This window comes from Oryzias latipes, chromosome 9, assembly GCF_053564925.1.
Source record: "Oryzias latipes strain Hd-rR chromosome 9, Olatipes_Hd-rR_3.1".
NCBI lineage: Eukaryota > Metazoa > Chordata > Actinopteri > Beloniformes > Adrianichthyidae > Oryzias > Oryzias latipes.
In genome coordinates this window covers 2,483,427-2,507,445 of record NC_136245.1, presented here as the reverse complement: position 1 = coordinate 2,507,445, position 24,019 = coordinate 2,483,427, and the positions used below count along the sequence as shown (strand labels likewise).

The window sequence follows — 24,019 nt, the reverse complement described above, 5'->3', positions numbered from 1 at the left end:
ATGTTTTCTCTCATTGTGAAAAAAATACTAGGAAGTTTAAGTTGTTTACTTTTCCAGTCGTCTCAGGTTGTTAGAGTTTACTTTATAAAAGAAATGTAAAGTCCCACACCTAGGTGTGTGAAGTTTGTTCTCCACAGTTGACCCCTCCCCTGGGGGAGCAGTGAGCTGCAGACACAGCCACGGTTGGGAACCATTTGGTGGTTCCACTCCCCAATCCAACCCCTCAATGCTGAGTGTCAAGCAGGGAGGCATTGGGTCCCATTTTTAAAGTCTTTGGCATGACTCTGCCTGGTTTTGAACTCACGACCTTCCAGTTACAGGACGGACACTCTACCACAAGGCCACTGAGCTGGTGTAAACGAACAAACTTTATAATCTTTCTCAGGTTCATACAAGATGCACAAAGATGTGTTAAAAACAAAACATTTAACAGAGTAAAAGAACGTGGAGGTGGATTCAACAGGTAACAGGGAAGCTTCAACAGGTGGGTTTTGAGTTTTGTTTTAAAGGAAGAAAGGCCGTCTGTATTCCTAATGTCAGGTGGAAGGAAGTTCTGGAGTTTGGGGGGCCGAGCAGCTGAAAGCTCTGCATCCCATGGTGCTGAGGCGGGCAGAGGGAACCGTCGGGATGCAGAGAGGACGCTGATCTTAGGGAGCTGTCCAGGATACCATACCCTTCACAGTGGGAGTGCAGGGGACCGATGAGACAGGACAGGACAGGACAGATATGGTGCCGATGAGGAGAAGCTCAGTCTGATTGGAGGGAAGTGGAGAACCAGGACTTAAGTTCAGACGGGCAGGTTGTGAGGGAAGTGGGGGGAAGTGTGGAATGGGCTTGGTTGTTATTTATAGCTGGGTGTCATCAGCGTATCAGTGGAACTGAATATTGAATTTGAGAAAGATGTCTCCAAGAAGAAGGAGGTAGGTAATAAAGAGGAGGGGGCCAAGGACAAAGGCTTGGGGAACACCAGATATGACAAAGGGGGGTTGGGACAACCTGTTTTACTCATTCCCATTGGTACACAAAAACTGATCAGAAAAATCCAACATGCAGCAGTAATGCAAATAGTTACTTTTCCTTTAGTGAATACTATTTGCTCAAGTTACTTTTGATAAGGTAGTTCGATACTTTTTAATGTAGAGTTACCAACACAGCTGACATTCTTCACATTTCACAAATTTCCGTCTTTATTCCTTTACTTTATAAGTATTCTAAGAAACAAATGTGAATACTTCTGACAACAACAGCTGCCCAGTATTTCAAACGTTTTCTCGGTTGAACGGTGGAAGTGTCACGTGGTCTGGTGGGCGGGGCGAGTGCAGGGCTCCTCTGTCCTCCTGGTGGATCAGCCGCTCCGTTCAGAGCAGGTTCGGTGAAAGTATCCTCCTTCAACGTTGATCTTATTTTATTTTAACGGTTCGCAGACAGATTAACGTCGGTTCCGGAGTTTCCCTGACCGTTCGGAAAGTCCGATCGGCTTTAACTCTCTCTCTCCCTCCCTCCCGCGGGCCGGCGCGTGCGCTAAGTTTCCTTCCTCCTTTCATTCATGTTCATCTACAAACTCAGCAGATGCTAACGCACGCGGTGCTAAGCAGCTACTGCGTCATTAAAGTAGATGTGTGTAGCATCAGGCCGATGAGGGGCTTTAAGGCTTTAGTGCGTTCCGTCTGGAGAACGAGGCGAATCAAGGAGTTTTAATCTGCATCAAAACAAAGATGGCAGCCCGCGTGTTTGGCGTCTGCGCCTAAAGAAAAGTTGGTCAAACTTTTTCTTTTTCACTGTAGATTTCTCTGGAGAATCCAAAACTCGGTTCTGCTGCGACTTTTTACTAACTTTAGCGAACAGAGGAACAGTGAAAGAAAGAACAAAGACTTTCTGCACTTAGTACATGAAATAACCTGGCTTCTCCAAAACCCGGCCTGGACCATTGACTGTACGTGAGAACTGGACTGAGTGACTCCGCCCCCCTGGAGTTCCAAACAGGAAGTACCTGCTGGCTCCAAGAAGCCAAAACCACATAGACTCTAGAGAAATAAACCGCTATTACTCATTCTATTGGTCAGAACAACCATCCTGGCTTTTATACATTTATTTAACATTTTCTTTATTATCCTAATTTTTTTAATGATATTTTTTCTTTATTACAAGTTATTCAGGTTATAAACTGGCCAATCAGATGCCTCAGTAAAAGCATGTGGTGCCCCTGGCCTCCAATTTGAATGTTTGCCAGAATCCACCGAGCCGGCTTTCAGTGAAGGTGGACTTCAAACATGCTTACTGCTTATTGGTGGTGGTAGTTGCCATAGAAACGTTGACTCAGACCGACTTAAACCAAACACTGTTTACTTACGTCACTTGGCTCCAACATGGCGGCGTCCGTATGGCAGAGAAATAGCGACTGAATTGGCTTCATTTCAACAGAGCCAGAAGTAAACCATTTTCTACAGTTTATTTCCAGTCCAGTTCTTTTTGACAGTCCGTTGGACGTCTGGTTCCAACATGGCAACATCCATATCGCGGTAAAATGGCAACTGAATTGACTTCATTTGGTTGGAGCCATTTTCTATGGGTGACATCACACACAGTCCAATTCCCTTATACAGTCAGTGGTTCCAACATGGCGACATCCATCCATATTGCAACAAAAAATGGCAACAGATATGTTATTTTTTTCCTCTTTTATTGCATTATTATTTATTTTTTAAATAAACAAACTTGGCAAAAGGAACCACTACACGTGCTGTGCAAACTGGACATCATCTTGGTAAAAGTGTGGTTCCTTTAATAGATAACGGTTCTTGTTTTGCACGTGTTTTATTGTTTTGTAATGTCATTTGAAGTCGGACCATTTTGTGATTGAATGAACTTGATTTGGCTGGAACCGGAAGTCATTCATGTTCTGTGGGTGATGTCACACTAACTCGTTCTCATAAACGGTCAGTGGTCTGAACGAGTCCGTCCTTTGGCTCCATCAAACTCACTTTGCAGTTTTAACTTAGCTTAGCTCAGTTTTAACTTAGCTCAGTTTTAACTTAGCTCAGTTTTAACTTAGCTCAGTTTTAACTTAGCTCAGTTTTAACTTAGCTCAGTTTTAACTTAGCTTAGCTCAGAGACAAAAGTGGTTTCTGTGGAAAGACATCATGTGATGCTGCTCCAGAGTGGATCAGTGGTTTTAAAAACACGTGGAGGAGTTAGAAAAGTCTCTCATCGTTTCTGCTGTTTTCCAAATGATCGTAAACATTCATGTTCACATGTTGGGACTTTTATCTGGATGTTTGAGAAGTATAGTTCGTTTTCTCCATTCTTTTTCTTTGCATCAACACGGTTTATGGAAAATTGAACAAAGAAAACCGTAAACATGGAAAAAGTGTGTCACACCAGGCTTTGGACGTGTTTGTTAGACTTTGTGTCGTGGAAATGAAAACAAACATTTCCTTTTTTTGCAGTATGTCTCTAGTGGTTTTCTGAGGAACTGCAGCATTTGGTAATTCAGTGTTGGGTTCATGTAGAGGCAGAAAATGGGGCTTTGGATTCTCCGTCTGTCTGCTAGCAACAGCATATTGTGTGCTCCACAATAACAGAACGTAACGTTTTCTTTAAATGTCTCATTTCTAAATGAAGCCGACCGATGGAAGGATCTCCGTGAGAAAAGTTGAACAGAAACGTTTGGTCGTCATTCTTTGGCTCCAGGCGGCGCTCTCCACATTATGTTCTAATTTTTTAACAGGCTGCAAACATCAAGATATAAAACTGTAATTTTTTTGTGAAGAATCAACAACAAGTGGGACACAATCATGAAGTGGAACAGAATGTATTGGATCTTTCAAACGTTTTTAGGATTCAGCCTCTTTCCTTTCAGTGCAGCAAACTGCAGATGTTCAGTGAGGATCTCTGAATGATGCAATGTTCACCTAAATGACTAACGATGATGAACAGAATCCACCTGGATGTCATCAAGTCTCCGTATAAATGCTCCTGCTCTGTGATCGTCTCAGAGGTCCGTTTAAAACGCAGAGAGCATCATGAAGAACGAGGAACACACCAGGCAGGTCAGAGAGACTGTGGTGGAGAAGATCCCAAGGTGCTCTCTGCTAGCCATAATATTGAACTGGAGGGAGTATCAGACCACTGCAAATCTACAAAGACCCGGCTGTCTGTCTAAACTTTGAGCTCAAACAAGGAGAAGACTGATCAGAGATGCAGCCAAAAGGCCCATGATCCCTCTGGATGATCTGCAGAGATCTACAGCTGAGGTGGAGAGTCTGTCCAAAGGACAACAATCAGTCTTTTACTGCACAAATCTGGCCTTTATGGAAGAGTGGCCAGGAGAAAGCCATTTCTTAAATATATCCATAAAAAGTGTTGGTTAAAGTTACCCACAAGCCACCTGGGAGACAAAAAACGTGGAAGAAGAAGCTCTGGTCAGATGAAACAAAAATTGAACTTTTTGGCAACGATACAAAACGTTCTGTTTGACGTAAAAGCAACACAGGTCATCACCCTGAACACACCATCCCAACTGTCAAACATGGCGGTGGCAGCATCATGGTTTGGGCCTCCTTTTCTTCAGCAGGGACAGGGAGGATGGTTAGAATGGAGCCAAAAACAGGAGCATTCTGGAAGAAAACCTGATGGAGTCTGCAGAAGACCTGAGACTGGGACGGAGATTTGTCTTCAAATAACGATCCAAAACATAAAGACAATTTACAAAGAAACATATCCAGGTGTCAGAATGGCCCAGTCAGAGTCCAGACCTGAATCCAATGGAGAATCTGTGGAAGAACTGAAAACTGCTGTTCACAAAACGCTCCAGCTGGTTTTAGGAGGAACGGGCAAAAATTTTCAGTCTCTTGATGTGCAAAACTGACAGATTTAAGCCCCAAGAGACTTACAGCTGGAATACAGCAAAGGAGGAGCTACAAAGTATTAGCTTAAAGGGGCTGAATCATTTTCCACGCCCAATATTTCAGTTTTTCATTTGTTAAAGTTTGAAATATGCAATACATTTCATTCCACTTCATGATTGTGTAGCACTTCACAAAAAAATACAGTTTATATCTTTATATTTGCAGCCTGACATGTGGCAACAGGTCAAAAATACTTTCACATGGTATTGTATTTTTTTGTGTTCTGCATTCAAATCACGTTGGGGAATTTTATGACCTTTGTTCTGGAGAATCTTAATTTTCTGGGGGTAATGATTGGTCTATGCCCTCCGCTCCACAGGTGCTGCTCAGCAACCCCCCCCCATGGATCAGGCAGGAGCCCCTCAGGGCCCGGCTCCAAGCCGGAGCTCCTCCAGCTCTCCGTCAAGGACCCCCCCGGTTTTAAAGCAGCCCAGACCTGAGAGCAGTCAGAGGTTGTCCGTGACGCCCTTCCACCGCTCGGCTGTGATCGGCAGCGATGCAGCTCAGTACAGAAAACGGATGGCGGGAAAACCGTTGGCGTCTCTGGGAGGTCCGTTTCTGGGCGCTCCTGGAAGTGTGGCGGCTCCTCTGAGAGGATCCCCTCCGAGCTCTTCCACCTCCCCCTGTGCCTCCACGGACCCCCAAAGGGAAGGTTCGGAGAAACCAAACGCCGGCTCAGGTTCTGCACAGAAGCCAGGAACCCCACTGCAGGTGAGAGAAAAAGAGTTTTTCCTGTTAAAAGGCCGGAAATATGAAACAGCCCATGAAATAAACGAGGTGTCATTGCAGCTGATATTTGTTCTGTCGTCTTCCTTCTTCTCTGCAGCTGTAATGTCTTGACAAAGTTCTCTTTGATTTTTATGTTTTACTGCCAAGAAATGGATGTAAAAATACACTTTATAGACCCGTGTGTCTGGTAAAGTTATCAAAGACCCACTTTGATCTATTTTCAAAGGGTTTTCATTATGACAATGCACTTTTTAGCACATAGTTTCTGCAGAGCGGCAGGACTTCATTCAAAGTTTACCTTTGAGTTGTGGGCGTGGCCGTTTGCGCAGGTTAAGCCCGCCCACAGACCCTTTTACCTATTGCTGAAGAGTCTCCTGTTTACACTCTCTCCTGCTAGCTTACAGCCCCTCACAACCCCAACCCCACATTAGCGTTGCGTCAGAAATGGCGAGCAATATCGGAGCTTTCCATCCGTACATCTTAGATCCAGATTCCAGCTCAGACGGGGAAAACAAAGACGTTCGTGGATTTATTTGTCTGCATCAGAATGGAGCGGAGCACGGGGCTTGTGGCTCCGCCCATTGCGGTTTCTGCGTAACAGAACTGAATTTTTTCATCTGCTCCTGATTTACAATGATTTGAATTAAGAAATGCAATTTTGAGTTGAATTATTCTTACTTTTGTCCTCCAGTATCATGAAAAAGCTACAGGAACATGTTAAAAACAACAAAAGCTTCTTTTTTTAACTAAAACACCAACAGCAGTTTGTCTAATAATTACAGCCAAATATTTTCAGATTTTTTTCTTTTTGTTTAAAATTATGTTTTTTTTTTGTTTTTTTTTGTCTTCATAAAGGCCCTGAAGTCATTTGTGACGGACACAGAGACGCCTGAACCGTTGTCCAACGTCCCACTGCCTCATGGCCCAAAACGCAAAGAGGGCGGAGCTTCCACTGTCAGAGCTCCGGCGGGTTAGATCCTTTCTGTTTGTTTTTTGGGGGGGGGGCGGTTCTGATGGTGCACTTCAAGTTTTATTTTATAATATTTAGCTGACCCATCACATTTGAATGTGGATGACATAGATAAGGTAACCATAGAAACCTCACTGAAAGGATGAAGATGAAGGAAAACTTCTCTTCACTTTCATCAACCGTACCTCTAAAGGAAGACGATCAAACTTAAATGGTTTAATCCTGGAACAAAATGACAATCAAACTCAAACTGAGCTTTTGTGTCACGTTTGACCTCAAGTTGACATCAAATCTCCGACATTCGCTTTCCTTTCATGTTTTTCCACGTTGAGCACATCAACCAACCGGTTTGTGTGGTAAATTCATGAACCAAATGCTTTGGGTTCCGATGCTCGGAGCATTCTTCTTAGGTGTTGCTGCATGTGACTCACGGATAAAAAAGCACCAAAGTGTTTGTGATGTAAAAATGTCTTGACCTACGTCCGCCTCAGAAGCTCATTTGACTCTTTTTTTGTTTGTTTTTCGATCAAAGCTGGCTTCGGCTGGAATGTTTGGTACAGTATTTAATGGAGAATCATTTCATTCACTTCTAAAGATCTCCTACCGATGCACGCTGTGAGCTTTATGTTCCCTTTCAGCCGTGAAGAAGAAGAAGAGGAAAATGGGAATGTACAACCTGGTTCCCAAGAAAAAGACCAAGGCGGTTAAACCCCACGAGAAGGTAGAGTCCCGTCTTTACTGCTTTCATCCTCCTTGACCTCTTTATAGCCGTGTCACACAGCTGATGTGGACATTTGACCAGTTTTCCACGTATGGAATGTCGGTTTTTCACGATCTGTGTGCGATAAACGTCGTTCATGAGTGTTTCTTATGGTCTTCATTCGTCAGTGGTCTCAGATCTCCGGTTTTAAGGTGTTTTAAATGTGTTGGTCGGTTGAGAAGGACTCAGTTTATGCGGATCTTAAGTAGTTTATACGCGATTATTACCTAAACCTTATGCAATTGTGTGTGATTTTTGTGAGATGAATACGCAAAGGTGTGTCTTTCCACGACCGTTCCACGTTTGTCTAACAGAGTTTTCATGCATGAACCACTGATGTATAACTATTAGATCACGTTTACGGCGCACAGATCACGTTCTAATGACGTCACTGATGCTCAAATCAATAATGAATTGTATATAAACAGCACAATAATCACATCATTCCTGATACTCTGTGAACATTTCACATAAAGACCACAACTTTTCTCACTTTTCCACATATATTCACCTATGACCAGTTTACATCCGTAGAGGCTGTGTGACACGACCTTTAGGGAAAAGCCCCACCTGTCCAGAGAAGTGTGGCCCCCCAAGCCTTCAAAGTTACTAACTGACTTAAAATCAAACAAATCTGAGCATCAGGATGAAGCTCAGATCATCAGAATGTCTTAAAACTTATTTAGACTCATGTTTTTTTGTTGCAATGTGATAACAATACACATTTGTTACCATATTTATACACACACAGACACACATATCTCTTATTACAGACACAAAATCTTTCTACACACAGACAATGCTGAGAATAGAATAGAATAGATTAGAATAGAAACTTTATTAATCCTGTAAATCTTTTGCAGACTCCATCAGGTTTTCATCCAGAATGGTCCTGTATTTGGCTCATCTATCTTCCCGTCAATTCTAAAGCAGCCAGCTGTTTTCATTCATAACCATACAAGCACATCACAAAAAAAATTAAAAATAATAATGCCATAAAAACATCCAAAGATTAAAATCTATTAATTAAAAATATAATATTTACATACAATATTCAAAACTTTAAAATCTAATGATAAAAATCAATATAACATAAAAAAAAATCCAAATTCAACAAGACTTTCTTTGGACTTTTGCAAAAAATCGACTTACTTACACGTTAAGGTTTCCATAGAAACGGCCACAACCTTAAATTCCAATGTTCCTGTCTTCACTCAGAAAGTAGAGAAGAAAACGTCTGGAGCCAAAGAGGCGGCTGAGACTAAAGCGAACACTGGAAAGGCTGCAGAACATTCAGCTGCCGTGGGTGTGGAGCGGGCGGAGCGGGTGGAGGCCAGCCTGGCTGAATACACGGAGCTGGCTCTGGACTGCCTGGACCTGAAGGCCCAGGAGGAGCTCCTCTCACCTCCTCCTTCAGGTGCGTCTCACCGTTTTCCTCCACCGACGCTCTGTTCCCGATCGCACCGGTGACCCGGCGTCACGAACGGCGCGTGCCCCCCCCCCGCAGGAGCTGCAGGAGGTTCCCTGGAGACGGAAGCGCTCCTGGCTGAGGAGTTACCTCTGTGCTGCTGTCGAATGGAGACTCCCAACAGTACGGCAAGCCCGTCCACACTGGATCAAACCTGCATGGCAACCGAGAGCGCCGACGGAGTGGTAAACAGCTGATTTCCTCCCTCTTTGTCTTTTCTGGGGTTGAGGTCAGGTTGAAGCTGCTGAGCACGTTTGGATTGACAGGTGAACACTTTTGCACGACGTCCGGTCAGGAGCAGCAGTAGAAGCAGAGGCGTTTGTGAAAATGTTCATGTCTGTCTGAGAAAAGGGGATAGAATGTGTCGTCAGGAGTTTTATAGCCTTAAAACACCGTAACTCTTACATTGTGGATTCCACCTCACTGGGCCGATATCAGACAAAATCTACTTTTTTGAGCTTTTAGGTGTATTATGATATTAAGTCCCCACGAAAAACAAGCCCAGAAACCTGCTCTCTGAGCACCAGCCCCTCCCAATCCATAATCATGAGTAGGTCCTCAATTTGTGACATCACAAAGGGAGGAACCGCCCTTCCAGGAAGAGTCAGTACTGCCAGCCCCGCCCCCATGCTAACACACACGCCCATTTTCTCAGTGGAGTTAGCGGTAAACGGCTAAACGCTTTCATTTTCTATGAACAATCTGCACATCCATCTTGGTAAAAGTTCGGTTGTTAGTTTTTGTGGACCACAAAACGTAGAAGGAGTGAAAACCAAAGTTCCACGTAAAACTAAATAGTCATTAAAACAGCAGAAAGTCTAGACTTCAACGTGGCTTTTATGAGACCAACATGTCAGGCTGTTCGCTGGAAGTCAAAGCAAGCAGACGTGCTGCCGAGGCCGGCTCTAGGATAAATGACTCTAGGATGACGGCATGAGAGAGAAAGGCAGGGCCTCAGAGATGGAGTCGCCTTTCTTCAGGGTTGGATAATGAACTGTGAAAGTAACTCATATTTGATCAAAAGTTTGTCCTGTGGTGTGGTAAACATCAGTTTTGATCCTGTTAGACCTGAACAATATATTGCAAATCTATTGTTATCACAATATCAAGCTGTGCAATATGCATATCGCAACAGACGCCTTCACGTTGTTGACCAATCAGATGGAGGCCTATTATGTTAGATGTTCGCCTAATATGTGGACGAGGCTCGTTTGGAGTAGAAGTTTTAAACTGTTGCAAAAAAATGGGAATGATGTTTTTGGTTGTTTGCTCTTTGTTCATATACTGCAAGTTATATCGCAATATTAATCACCAATATCGCATATTGCGAGTTTTCCTCACATCGTGCAGCTCTGGTCCCTGTATATGGATGTAGTTTACTCTGAAAGGCTCAAGAGAAGAAGGGAAATAGACCCTTTGATGCTGCAACAAAACAAAGTGGTTGTTCTACAGTTCCAGACCTCCGGGTCTTCATTGTCTGCTGTTCTGTCCCACCAGCTGAGTCAGTGTCAGAGGCAGGTGATGAAGCTGGAAATGATGCGACCCTCCAACATGGTCCACCTGCTGGTTCTGTGTGAGGACCACCGGGCCGGCATGGTCAAGCACCAGTGCTGCCCCGGCTGTGGGCTCTTCTGCAGGGCGGTGAGTGGCACCAAATCTGAGTTTCAGAGATGGAAGCACCTCCCTCACGTGTTCGGGTGAGGGAGGTGCTGCTCCACACCATCACACTCCCTCCACCCAAAGGAGGTTCCTCTGTGGGAGCAGCAACAGACGTTCTCAGTGATTTTCATCAAATTGGGTCTTTATACTGTGATTTCCATCAGCTGAAAACAGTGCTGAAGTTGAATGAAATTGAAATTGTCTGCAGTTATTTCAAATATCCGTCCTGTTTCATGGTCTCAGGGTTCCTACATGGAGTGTCGGCCGTACGGCAGCATCTCCCATCGCTTCCACCGGGGCTGCGCCTCTGTCCTGAAGGGCCACAGGTTTTGTCCCCACTGTGGAGAGGACGCTACAGGGGCCAGGGAGGTCTTCGTGCCAAAGGCCGAGCCGGAGGCCTCCGTACCCAGAAGCAACCCGGGCCCGTCGCTCCCCGCAGTGGCAAGCCTGCCCTCCATCCCAGCCACGCCCGCCGTCCCTCAGGTACTCAGAGCCAAGAAGAGCAGTGATCTGCAGAGGAGACAGGACAGCCCCAGCAGGTGACCACCACCTTCACTTCTAGCTTCTCAGAGTTCTCAGACAGAACATTAAAACCAAAAACGCTGCTGTCCCTCAAATAATGGATCTACCGTAAATTCCGGGCTATAGAGCGCACCTGATAACAAGCCGCACCCTTTACATTTTTCAAGGATTAACTATTTTACACACACAAAAGCTGTACCTGTAAATTAGCCACATTCGCCCACATTTAAACATGTTGTTTGAATGTGTTTTAGCATACAGTTTGCACGTCTCCAACAGGCTCAGAGAGGGAGAAGTAAATACTTATTATATCTTCTCCTTTCCAGTATTGTAGCCTTTTTATTTGAACACACTCACAAACAGCCAAACAGCATGGATGTCACTTCTGCTCACAGCCACCTCCGTCATGGCGAGGGACTTTACACCCACGATTCTTCACTTCCCATCAGTCTTAGGGGCTGAAGGCGGGGCTAACCCCCGGGTCGCCACACTGTGTTGTAGATTGATGATGTGAATGTGCCAAAACCGCACGTGTGTGTAAGAAGGAGGGATGAGCGCGAGCAGCGAAAATGTGTCGGGGGTGTGTGTTTATGTTTGTTATACCGAGTGAAAGAGAACTGTGATAAAAGAAGGTTTCCCCCAGAAGAAAATGAATGATTCTTTATTAACCCGCTCTGGAGGCTCTGGGGGTCTAAACAGGGAAGTGAACAACCGAAGGAAGATCCAGGAGAGGAAAGAAAAAAAAAAGGAATCGCAGGAAAGGTTCAACACATGATATATTTACAAAGAAAGACGGTACACAGGAAGAGTTTTAATAATATACCTGAGCTTTTCTTTCCAAACAGTGCCCGTGACACGGCAGTAACACGGCAGCAATAAGGGAGTAACAGCACTAACTGGGCTGGTGAAACAAACATACCGGTAAAAGTCACTGAGAGCAGCAGTAACTTATAGGCAGGCGCCTCAGCACAGAGGCAAGCGCTGAGCAGTGCGTGCGCCAGAAGTTTCCTTTCACAACAGTGAAACACCGTAACACAGCACTAACAGGGCTGGTTTAAAAAAACATGAACGTAAAAGTCACTGAGAGAATTTTTTCATCTTCCTCATGTGCACTGAAACATGGAAGTCTTCCTCCTCAGTGTTGGATTGGAATAGCGTCAGATATTCTTGGTCACACTTCGTTGTAGCTGTCAGTGTCACTCTGAGGTAATTTCTCTCCTGAGCATACGCTGTCCTCTCCATCAGCAGCAGACCGGCTTTTCCAAACCCGTTGGTGACGGTGGATTTGTCCACACTGCTTTTAACGATTACTTTGAACTTGAAAGCTGTGTCATATTGTTGTGGCGGTGACGTGCACGTTGGGTCTAATAGCAGCAAGGGATTGTGGAATGCGGCCAAAATAGGGCTGAGCATGGGTGTTTCTTTTTGTTGCATCATGACTGAGGGGTCTAAGAGCAGAAGTAACCTCCATGCTGTTTGGCTGCTTGTGGGTGTGTCAAAATAAATGGGCTTGATGCCAGAAATGAGAGAATGCATTAAGCCTCTCTCTTAGCCTTCATCTGAGACTTTTCAGAGTCAAGAGATGCATGGTATATGAATTATTTTCCATTACTTTAAGTTATATGAGTGACAGCCCAGGTGGCTCACAGCTTAAACTGTCCACTGTTCTTGTTGAATTTCCTGTGAGTATATGTTTGTGCTATTCAATTTTAAAGCAGGAATTCACATTAAACTTGCATTCCCCTGTCTCACTCTGACCCTATCTGCTCTAGCGCCCCTAGTGGCTGTTGGCAAAAAAATGCATAAATTAGCCGCATCCTTGAATTAGCCACAGGGTTGAAACCGTGTGACAAAAGTAGCGGCTTATAATCCGGAAATGACGGTACTTGAATTCCTTCTTGTTTGAATCATATGAATGTTATTGTACTAATGCTGCAAAAAGCTTCCGGTGTCTTTAAGCAGTTCTCCTGGAATGATGTTGAGCATTCCTTCAAATCCACCAGAGCAAACCTCGACTGAATAGTGAACGAATGCTTTTGTCAGCAGAGGCAGGTCTGATGTTTTGACTCGCGGGCCACAAACGGTTCTAATAATGAAACATTTTATCTATAAGGCGCCTTTCTGAGCGCTCTAAAGAAGACAGAAAGACCGGACCAGCAGCAGATGCATGGAGTGTTTAGATGATCCACGTCAGAAGAAAAAGAACTTAACTTTGTTTGAAATTTGATATATTTTTAAACACAACTTTTTGGAGTTTTATTTGTTATTTAATTAGAATCTCATTGAACACATTGGACCTTTCTGTGCATAATGAACCTGGGACTTTGGCCATTACTGTTTGGCCCACCTGCAGAACCTTTTCTCCTCATTCAGGAGCTTATATGTCCTTTTTTTACATTTATAGTGACCCTGTGCCATTGGTATTGTAAAGGTGACAGCGCCCCCCCTTTGAGCAGCATTGTAACAACCGTCTTTTTCACAGAACTTGCCTGTATCATTTCAACAGGTTGCTGGACGAGGCCACAGAAAAGCTTCCAAAGGAGACGCTGGAGAGCATTCTGATGGCTCTAGATGACCAGAAGTATGAAGCCCTGAAAAGCATGTTGGAATGGGTTGGTGTGAGCGAAGGAACTGATGAGATCATCTGTCCTTTTCAGCCTGAAACCAAAGAGTGTGAAGTTCCCTGCCCGGCAGCTGTATCTGTCTGCAAAGCAGGGAGACCTGCAGAAGGTCATCCAGCTCTTAGGTATCTAACGTCACGCATGCTGTGCAGACGCTCCACGCCTACCAGCTCAGTGTCTTCCTCTGCTTCTGACCTGTCTGGTGTGTTACAGTCGATGGGAAGGATCCCAACTTCATGATGGAGGCCAAGAGCAGACGCACCCCCCTTCACGCCGCGGCCGCTGGGGGTCACCAGGAGATCTGCCACATGCTGGTCCAGGTGAGGTCAGCAGGCTGATCTTTTTTTTTTTTCTGTAGTTCCAAGTCCTAAATGGACCAATCAGATGCCTCAGTAAAAGTAGGCGACCCGGCGTCGAACATTTGTAGCGTTTGATTGACAGATTCTCCAGAGCCCGCCCTCAGCGGACTCTGCGCTCACTACTTTTTTTTTATGGCGGACATGACGTCATCGATTGAATGAAATGAAACTCTAATTGATGTGAGCGTTTTGTGACGATTATTTATGAGTCCACTGTCTTCTGATGATACGAACGTTGATGGTTTATTAAAACATACATTTATATACATTTTCTGGGGAAAAATTGTTCCGACGCAATGCATTGTGGTCTATATTCGCCGATCTAGTGTGCATTTTTTTTTTCATTAGGTTTACCTTTGTAAAAAATGTTGTGTATTTAATCAGTAAAACATGAAATTGAGTGTTTGTAATTGTGAAGAAGAGGAGCACCTTCATCTGCTGTCATGTTGTTTTAGCTGAAATAGTACCAGAGAATCATGTGAACATTTCTAGCCGCTTTATTCCAACATGTTGGGACGCTGTAATACTCCAATCTTGACATCCGTTTATGGTTTTCTGTATTTTGGTTTGTATTTGAGCTCGGTCCATTACGCTTTGCCTTTTTATCTACACTTTACGTCGAATCCTTTTGAACAATTTTCCTCTAAAATTTGTGTTTTTTATTGATATTGAATTTTGGTTACTTTGCGTAGAACGCTATTTTTTCCTTGAAATAAAAGTTTAATTGTGCTGATCTCTGCTGTAAGGTTGGAAAACATTTAGTACGTTTGCATGTCATGCTATAAACCCAGCGTTTTGCCGTGTGCTCAGGCCGGAGCCAACATCGACGTGTTTGATAAGGAGCATCGGACGCCGCTGATGTCTGCCTGTGAAAACAACCACCTGGACACGGTGAAGTACCTGCTGCGGGCTGGGGCCGCCGTCAATCACAAGGTGGGTGTGTCTATCAGAAAAACACGCCATCTGTGATCATAAGGATCAGTACTGCGATGACGAGACAAACAACTGAAGACAGGATTTCCATTTCACTGCAACAGTTTCATTTAAATAAGCGTCGACTTAACGGAAATGACTCCAAATGACCCTCGGAGGCGAGCATCTAACGTAAAAGAGCTTCATCCGATTGGTCAAACGCATAGACATTTGATTTGTTGAATACTTCATGCCATAAGATTGTTTTTGCTCATTTAAGGTTTGACTTCTGCACAGCTTAATCTTTCATGATATCTGTGGCAGTTTTCATGGTTCTGCCTCAGAGAAAGGGGTGGAGTTTTCCTAAGACTCACCTTGTCGTTGTAGGACCTGATGGGCTTCACTTGCCTGCATCTGGCAGCTAAACTGGGACATCATGACGTTGTCCATCATCTGGTCTCCAAAACCTCCAAATACATCAACTGTCAGGTAGAACCCCCCCCCCCTGACTGTTTGTCTCTGGTTTGGGTGAGCGCTGGTGGGTGAGCTGGGCTGTGTGTCTGTGCAGGATGACGGAGGATGGACTCCCATCACCTGGGCCATCGAGTACAAGTTCAGGGAGCTGGTCCTGCTGCTCCTGGCTAAAGGTGCTGATGTCAACATCAGAGACAAGGTGCGTCGAACAGTGATCCATTTAAACATGTGCTCTGTCCTCCATGAATAAAACACTTAGATATTCTATTTCAACTTAAAAGAACATCCAAACTTACAGAACTGGAGTTCTACACGGACAAAAGTGTCATCTTCCCTTTAGAGGTGAAGCACAAACACGGATCAGCAGGACGTCAGGGTGAAGTTAACTGATATCAGTGCTGTGAGACCAAAGCTCTGTTTCTGTGATGCACATCTGAGGGTTCAGAGTCCGTCTGAGCGGACGCCAAACCTTTAGTTTCAAGAAGACCCTTAAGATCTGAGGCAAAATAAACCGATTCACTGTGTCACATGGACTTAAATCGTTAAGCTCTGATCCCCCGAGGCAGGAGGAGAACGTCTGCCTTCACTGGGCGGCGTTATCGGGCTGCGTCGACATAGCCCAGGCTCTGCTGGAGGCGCGCTGCGACCTGAACGCCGTCAACATCCACGGGGACACGCCCCTTCACGTTGCTGCCAGAGAAAACCACCTGGACTGTGTGATGTGAGTCCGTGAACAGGCAGACAGCGGAGGCCGCGATCCCGTCGATCCGAATCCTCCTCTGGTGACCCTCTCTGTCCAGACTGTTCCTGTCCCGAGGAGCGGACGTCTCCCTGACGAACAAGGAGGGGGACACGGCTCTGGACTGCTGCCCCGGCGGCTCCAAGGTTTGGACGGCCCTCAACACCAACAAGAAGCTGACCGAAGCCAGGAGAGGCCGGGAGAGGCAGGGAGAGCGGCTGCTCTGCAGGTGGGTGCCATGCTCCTCCTCCTGCTCCTCCTGCTGCTCCTCCTGCTGCTCCTCCTGCTCCTCCTGCTCCTCCTCCTCCTCCTGCTCCTCCTGCTGCTCCTCCTGCTGCTCCTCCTGCTCCTCCTGCTCCTCCTCCTCCTGCTCCTCCTGCTGCTCCTCCTCCTGCTCCTCCTGCTGCTCCTCCTGCTCCTCCTGCTCCTCCTGCTCCTCCTGCTGCTCCTCCTGCTGCTCCACCTCCTCCTCCTGCTCCTCCTGCTCCTGCTCCTCCTCCTCCTCCTGCTCCTCCTGCTCCTCCTGCTGCTCCTCATCCTGCTCCTCCTGCTGCTCCTCCTCCTGCTCCTCCTGCTCCTCCTTCTCCTCCTCCTCCTGCTCCTCCTGCTCCTCCTCCTCCTCCTCCTGCTCCTCCTGCTCCTCTTCCTCCTCCTCCTCCTGCTCCTCCTCCTGCTCCTCCTGCTGCTGCTCCTCCTGCTCCTCCTGCTGCTCCTCCTGCTCCTCCTCCTCCTCCTGCTCCTCCTGCTGCTCCTCCTGCTGCTCCTCCTCCTCCTCCTGCTCCTCCTGCTGCTCCTCCTGCTCCTCCTCCTCCTGCTCCTCCTCCTGCTCCTCCTGCTGCTCCTCCTCCTGCTCCTCCTGCTGCTCCTCCTGCTCCTCCTCCTCCTCCTCCTCCTCCTGCTCCTCCTCCTGCTCCTCCTGCTGCTCCTCCTCCTGCTCCCGCTGCTCCTCCTGCTCCTCCTGCTGCTCCTCCTGCTCCTCCTGCTGCTCCTCCTGCTGCTCCACCTCCTCCTCCTGCTCCTCCTGCTCCTGCTCCTCCTCCTCCTCCTGCTCCTCCTGCTCCTCCTGCTGCTCCTCCTCCTGCTCCTCCTGCTCCTCCTGCTGCTCCTCCTCCTGCTCCTCCTGCTCCTCCTTCTCCTCCTCCTCCTGCTCCTCCTGCTCCTCCTCCTCCTGCTCCTCCTCCTCCTGCTCCTCTTCCTCCTCCTCCTGCTGCTCCTCCTGCTGCTGCTCCTCCTGCTGCTCCTCCTGCTCCTCCTCCTCCTCCTGCTGCTCCTCCTCCTCCTCCTCCTCCTCCTGCTGCTCCTCCTGCTCCTCCTGCTCCTCCTCCTCCTGCTCCTCCTCCTGCTCCTTACCTGGCGGGGTACACCCCAGACAGGTCGCCAGTTTGTCGCAGGGATGCACAATCGCACACCCTCACAGTCACACCTGAGGACAATTCAGAGCCATCAGTCAACCAGCAAGCATGTTTTTGGACTGTGGGAGGAAGCCAGAGAAAACAGGGAGGACATGTGGACTCCACAAAGAACAGTCCCAGCCGGGATTCAAACCATAGCACCACCGTGCAGCCCATTAAAAAAAAGAGAAGGTGTGTCATACTGCACTGAACAAAAGGAGAGAAGGGAGCCGTGATCCAGCTAGACAACACTAGTTATATGTATAGGTGGACTGAAGCCTAAGCTGTTTGTCCCGCAGGTTGTTTTTGTTACCCTCTGAGTTCCAAACGTTCTTCCTGACCCAAACCTGTGAGCACTTCCTGTTTTTACCTGGCCCTCTTTCACCTCAGGGACATTTCTCGGGGTTACGAGGCCGTTCCCATAACCTGCGTCAACGGAGTCGACAGCGAGCCGTGTCCCGACAACTTCAAGTACGTCCCAGACAGCTGCGTCACCTCCCCCCTAAACATCGACAACGACATCACTCGTTTGCAGGTGAGCCCTACCTCTGTACTGAATCACAGAGCAGCTTCCTGCTGCAGTTTCCTGCAGCAGCTTCCTGCAGCAGCTTCCTGCAGCAGCTTCCTGCAGCAGCTTCCTGCTGCAGCTTCCTGCAGCAGCTTCCTGCAGCAGCTTCCTGCAGCAGCTTCCTGCAGCAGCTTCCTGCAGCAGCTTCCTGCAGCAGCTTCCTGCAGCAGCTTCCTGCTGCAGCTTCCTGCAGCAGCTTCCTGCAGCAGCTTCCTGCAGCAGCTTCCTGCAGCAGCTTCCTGCAGCAGCTTCCTGCTGCAGCTTCCTGCAGCAGCTTCCTGCAGCAGCTTCCTGCTGCAGCTTCCTGCAGCAGCTTCCTGCAGCAGCTTCCTGCAGCAGCTTCCTGCAGCAGCTTCCAGACCCCACGTTTCACTCAATCCTGACTGTTTCTGTGTCCCAAAGCACTGCAGCTGCGCAGACGACTGCTCCTCCAGCTCCTGCATGTGCGCACAGCTCAGCCTGAGGTGTTGGTACGACAGCGTGAGTTCACACCGCCGCCACACACATGACCCCCCCCCCCCCCTCCCCAAGGAAACAAAAATGATGACCTCACAGCAGCAGATGGTGAAACCGTCAAAAAACTGGCCAAAACCCCTTATGGGGCTCAAAAAAACTCTTTCAAAATCGTCTAATGAAACCACAACACACCCAAAGGAAAGGTTTAAGTTATTATGGGATGGCTACAGGACCTACTCCTTGGTGGGCATTTTGTGACAATCTGTGAATGTGGTGAATTTTAAATTGTTACACAAAATGGGAAACCAAAAACATTTGTTTGAGCGATATTTCACACACGCTACAGTCTTATTGACCTTTGACCTTGGGAAGAAGCAGCATCTTGATTTTTTTATCAACAAAACAAAACATGCAATGACATGTAAGGGTCTAAACCAGGGGTCCCTAAATCCAGGGGTCCCCAAATCCCGGCCTGGAGGGCCGATGTGCTGCTGGTTTTCCAAAAACCTGCCTCATCTGCTGCTGATTACCTGGATCAGGTGTGTTTAAGGATCTTCAATGGCAGGTTGGTTGGAAAACATGCGGCCCTCCAGGCCGGGATTTGGGGGCCCCTGGTCTACACCCTGAGCACAGGAGGGTCCTTATCAGGACCAATGAGTCCACTGATGACTCGGTTCTCTCTGCGAGAGTTTTGCTCTCTGGCGTTTGTGCAGATGCTGTGTTGTTTGTGTGTTTGCAGGACGGCCGTCTGCCTCTGGACTTCTGCCAGTTTGAGCCCCCGGTTCTGTTCGAGTGTAACCACGCCTGTTCCTGCTGGAGGTCCTGCAGGAACCGTGTGGTTCAGAATGGACTCAGGTGATGTTTGAAGCCGCTGTTTGTCCAGATGCGCATTTACCATGCGTTATCGCTTTCTGCAGGAGGCCTTATAGCCAATGAAAAGTCCACAGATTTAGCTTTTTTTCTTCAGGATTTGTTTTTTTGTGCAAAAGTTCAGAGCCTTCTGATGAAACGTCGTGCACCAGTGGACCCCCTTAAAAATGAAAAAGTAGAAATATTACTATATTTCAATGACTGGATAGAATTGAACTTCCATGAAGGTCCTTTCCATCTGTTTGTGGATCTGTGTTGTCCTCGTGGGCGACACACATGCTGCTCTTCAGATTCAGCGACCCGAAGAGCATTTTTAGGGAGAAGCCTGCAGATCTGACCTGCAGTCGATCAAACGGATGTGAGCGGATCAGAGGAGCGACAGCAGCAACGACGTCTGTCCTGTTCATTTTTTTATGGGTTAAATATAGAATGTTTTAGAAGAGGCTAGTTTATAGTAGCAGTTCTCATGTGTTTCTGTCACACGTATGCACAGAACTTTATTGAAATTCTAGAAATGTTGTAGAAACACAATTTCACAATCACAGCTTCCATTAAATCCTGAAACCGACTCAGGCGATTAGTCCTTCAGGATCACGGATGTGAACGATACTTTGATTGACAGCAGATACATCCACATTTCTGCCACGGCGCTAGCGCTCATCATCATCCATCAAAGGAGACGCTGGCGTCTTCTTCAGGTCGGGGAGTGGCGAGCTCATTACATGTGGGAGGGGCTACGGATGAAGTAGTTTTTGGTGATTTTCCAGAGGAGCTGTGGATCCAACAATTTCCACACGACACGCTCAGCTTTGGATGAGCTGTGAGACCCTGTGGGACCTCTGGTGGCGCCCATTGCTGCGATCTAAGGCCACCAGTTCCTACCCAGAAGAGCATCTGGTTGTTGGTCACACGACTCGGTTCATGTGAAAAAAAGTGTTTCATTGCAGTTTTGGGAAATATGTCAAATTCATTAGGCCTCAAAAACATCCTCCAAGCACAAAAACCGTTTTCGTTAAATGCAAGTCTTTTTTTTTTCCATTAGGCGGATTTCTGATCGCAAATCCAATTTGAACCAATTTATAGTCGATGCAGATCCAGCTACTCATTCAGGGGTTGTTTTAGGGTTCAGTCATGGCGTCTGGACCGGTCCTTTCTCCTTGAAGTGTTTTTCTTCCTCCATGTGTCTTCATCGGTGAGAGAGAGGGTTCAAATCCCAAATGAACTCTCCAGGTCAGCCACGCTCCGGGGGGGGGGGGGGGGGGGGGGGGGAATAACGGAGAACCGGGAGAGGCCCCCTCCTCCCAGCATCCCTCCTGTTAAGATTGGTGCTCGACTGAGACTGTTTGGAGACAGGAAGTGTTGGTGATTTTATTCATCACCACAAAAAAAAGGAATGAAGACGCTGAGGGAACATGCGAAACACGCAGGTGCTGTGGTCCTTTGCTGCCACATGGGGGCGGTAGAAAAGACGAGGAACAGTCCACAACACCCCATGTTTCTGTCCTAACAGAAGCTCCACAGTTTATTGAATTGTTCTTAAGAGCAGCAGCGCCACCTGCTGGATGAGAATGCTGTTGTTGTTGCAGAGTTCGCCTGCAGCTCTTCAGGACGGAGAAGATGGGCTGGGGGGTCCGCGCCCTGCAGGATGTTCCTCAGGGAGCGTTCGTCTGCGAGTAAGGACCACATTTCACACGTAGTTTCTGAGCTCGCGTGTCCCTGCGTGAAAGCCTCTCAGCGCCCCCTTCTGGACGCTCCTGCAGGTACGTGGGCGAGATCATCCGCGACACCGAGGCCGACAAAAGAGAGAGCGACTCTTTCCTCTTCACTCTCGACAACAAGGTGGGCTTTTCCGTCAGAAGGTGGATCCTCCAACCAGGTCGGTCAGAGATCCAGGTCCACCGCCTGCAGTCGGTGGAAACATGGTTGTTTGTTTTGTTTTAAACCCACACAATAACACCCCCCCCCCCCCCACACACACACACACACCATGATTAAAAAGAGTGATAAAGCTGGGAAACGATGTTTTGGTGACATGTCCACATCAGTGACACCCCCCTCCCCCTCCTCTCAAGTTCCCAGAATACACTACCACAGGACCCCCCCCCCCCCAGATCAAAACAAAGAGCCAGACCTGGAAGATACCAATGCAGCGACCCCCATTGACTGAGAAGAGTCACTGATGTGGAGGAAAACACTGGAGTTACAACCAAAATAGAAAATTAAATATAGATAAATAAGTAAGTACATGAATAAACCTTAATAGATATAAAATGGTAAATTTCAATTAAGAAATTGAATAAATAAAAATAAATATTATACACATTAAATTAGTAAAAAGAGAACATAAATGGTTAAAACATCAAATAAGTTCCTACATTTCAACTAAAAGTTAGTTTAAAAAGGCAGGACTTAAAACATGAGGCATGCTGGGAGGCGGTTCCATAATAACTGAACGAGGCCTCGCCGTATGTTTTAGATCCAACCTCTGGGAAAACCAAAAGGCCGGTATCAGAGGACGTCAGGGTCCACGGGGGCTCACACTTTAAACTCATATCTCATAAATATGAAGGCCTGAGACCATAAAAACATTTATAAACCAATAAAAGAACTTTAAAAATCAACCCTGAATTTCACAGGGAGCCAATGCAGCGAATTTAAAACGGGTGTAATGTGTCCCCGCCCCCTGGTCCTCATCAGCAGGCGTGCGGCTGAATTCTGCAGCAGTTGAAGGTTCGATATCCTTATGTTGGCATCACAATAATCTAGGCTGCTGGAAATAAAAGCGTTTTAGCGCCTCTGTGCCGGTAACAGAGAGATTGTGTAAACGGTCTGAGTTTTACAGAACGCCAACGAGACGTCAGCCCCTCCCCACAATTTCTACGTGGCAACCAGACATCATTCAACTCGATCACAGCAGGTCTCTGCTGTCTGGACCAGAAACGCACAGAGACTGCCATCTAGAGTCAAAAGCCTCATCCCCACTGAGCAGTCCGGTCCGGTTCGGTCTGGAGTGGTCCAGGCAGGTCAGGGAGGCGTTTCCACTCAAAGTGGGACCGTCACGGCGCAGGGGGGGTGGAGCTAACACCAACAACAAACATTTATTGTTGTTTGAGAGATTGCAGGCGGCGAGGAGGAATACTGGCTTTCCTGGAACTTTCTTTTGTCATAATGACCTTCAGCCAATCAGTGGGTTTCAACAGTAGCTCCGCCCTAACCTGTCCGATCCAATTTTCTGTGTTCCTACAGCCAACGGGGGCCCATAAAGGTCTGGCTTAATGGGTCCATTTTTATATAATTCAAAATACCAGACCTGACAGAACCAAACCGGACCGTACCACTCATTGGAAACGGGGCAAGAATGGGACTTTGGATCAAACGTTGTCAAACTTGTCTGACAGCATTTCAACTCAAAAACAGCTGTTTACATTTCCTATTTTCACACAAACGTGATCAGAACATGATCCGGAGCACATGGCCCCCCTCCGTCGCGGGGACTGCCGGGGGGGCATGAAATGTGGCCGGGTTGAGGCGGGCATCTAACCGTGGGCTGCTGTGGCAGTGCCCGGTTAGGACCCTCAGAACTGGTCTTTTCCAGGTGGGAGACACCCACTGCATCGACGCCAAGTCCTTCGGCAACATCGGCCGCTTCCTGAACCACCTGTGCGAGCCCAACCTGCTGGCCGTGCGGGTGTTCACCACGCACCAGGACCTGCGCTTCCCCAGGATTGCCTTCTTCTCCAGCCGGCCCATCAGAGCTGGGGAGCAGATCGGGTGAGCTCCCGCCTGAAACTCCAACCCCAGATCTGCCCTGGGGGACCTGTAGACCAACCTTCCTCCTCCTTTCTGTTCAGGATCGACTATGGAGAAAACTACTGGAGGGTGAAGAGCAAATACTTCAGCTGCCAGTGTGGCTCAGTGAAGTGTCGCTACTCAGCCGCTGGCAGATAAAAGACACCAGTGAGCTTAAAAATCCCTGTTTTAAGTTTTATGATGATGCATCAGTGAGGAAGTGAAGGATTTTTTTATCGTATCTGATGAATAAAAAGCCTTTAGAAGTGTTTTAGAGTCTCCCTCATTTCTGTTTGAGAGAAGTTGGATGAAGCGTTTCATTAGAGAAGCTGGAAATGATTGAGTTTGTGAAAATATGGAGGTTTGTTGTCATTCTGCTCCTTTCATTTCTCCTCTGTAGGAATTTTTACCCATCATCCATGAAAAGGGATTCAAGAGTGATTCGGTCTGTTCGTGGCAGAGAAACCTTCCAATAAAAACCTATTTTAAAACTAATTCAGAGCAAGAAAAAGCAGAATATCAAAAGATGTTTTACAAATCGTCCCGCCTAAAAGAATTATTTTAGGTTTTAGAACTCTGAAGGCTTTTCCTGTCAGGCTTCCGGTCCTTCTGGTTCTGAGCTTCATTGTCTTCACCTGTGGCAGAACGTTGTCAGTCGTCTGCAGTGAAACCCGCCTTTGTTCTTTGTTCTACACTATATCCCCAAAGGTTTTGGCTCACCTGCCTCGACTCACCTATGAACGGAGGTGCCATCCCATTCCTAACCCATAAACTTCAGTATGATGTAGTTCTGCTGCAGTTTTGGACCGTTCTTCCAGAAGGTCA

The 24,019-nt window shown here is 47.0% G+C and overlaps 1 protein-coding gene across 2 annotated transcripts; it reads left to right on the top strand.

Moving 5' to 3' along the window:
* The first annotated feature begins 1,260 nt into the window (after positions 1-1,260).
* Positions 1,261-23,463, top strand: LOC101171173 (histone-lysine N-methyltransferase EHMT1). Of its 2 annotated transcripts, none has more exons than XM_023958844.2 (23): positions 1,261-1,367; positions 5,227-5,618; positions 6,492-6,606; positions 7,245-7,327; positions 8,585-8,783; positions 8,874-9,019; positions 10,332-10,475; positions 10,737-11,032; positions 13,522-13,596; positions 13,673-13,761; positions 13,850-13,956; positions 14,806-14,928; positions 15,295-15,396; positions 15,476-15,580; positions 15,948-16,102; positions 16,182-16,349; positions 17,902-18,046; positions 18,482-18,559; positions 19,275-19,390; positions 20,992-21,078; positions 21,166-21,244; positions 23,001-23,176; positions 23,257-23,463. In XM_023958844.2, the coding sequence occupies exons 2-23, from the start codon at positions 5,250-5,252 to the stop codon at positions 23,351-23,353; spliced, it is 3,054 nt and encodes a 1,017-aa protein (XP_023814612.1). In that variant the 5' UTR covers positions 1,261-1,367; positions 5,227-5,249; the 3' UTR covers positions 23,354-23,463. The 2 variants fall into 2 exon arrangements, with proteins under 2 accessions (XP_023814612.1, XP_023814613.1); XM_023958845.2 differs by having other exon boundaries at positions 1,305-1,754.
* The last annotated feature ends 556 nt before the right edge of the window (positions 23,464-24,019 follow it).

Bases quoted from the DNA above. Each gene is read 5' to 3' on its own strand.
- LOC101171173 (XM_023958844.2), top strand. From the start codon at position 5,250: ATGGATCAGGCAGGAGCCCCTCAGGGCCCGGCTCCAAGCCGGAGCTCC. The intron at 13,762-13,849 runs GTATCTAACGTC...GGTGTGTTACAG, and splicing joins GAAGGTCATCCAGCTCTTAG to TCGATGGGAAGGATCCCAAC. The intron at 18,560-19,274 runs GTGAGTTCACAC...GTGTGTTTGCAG, and splicing joins TGAGGTGTTGGTACGACAGC to GACGGCCGTCTGCCTCTGGA.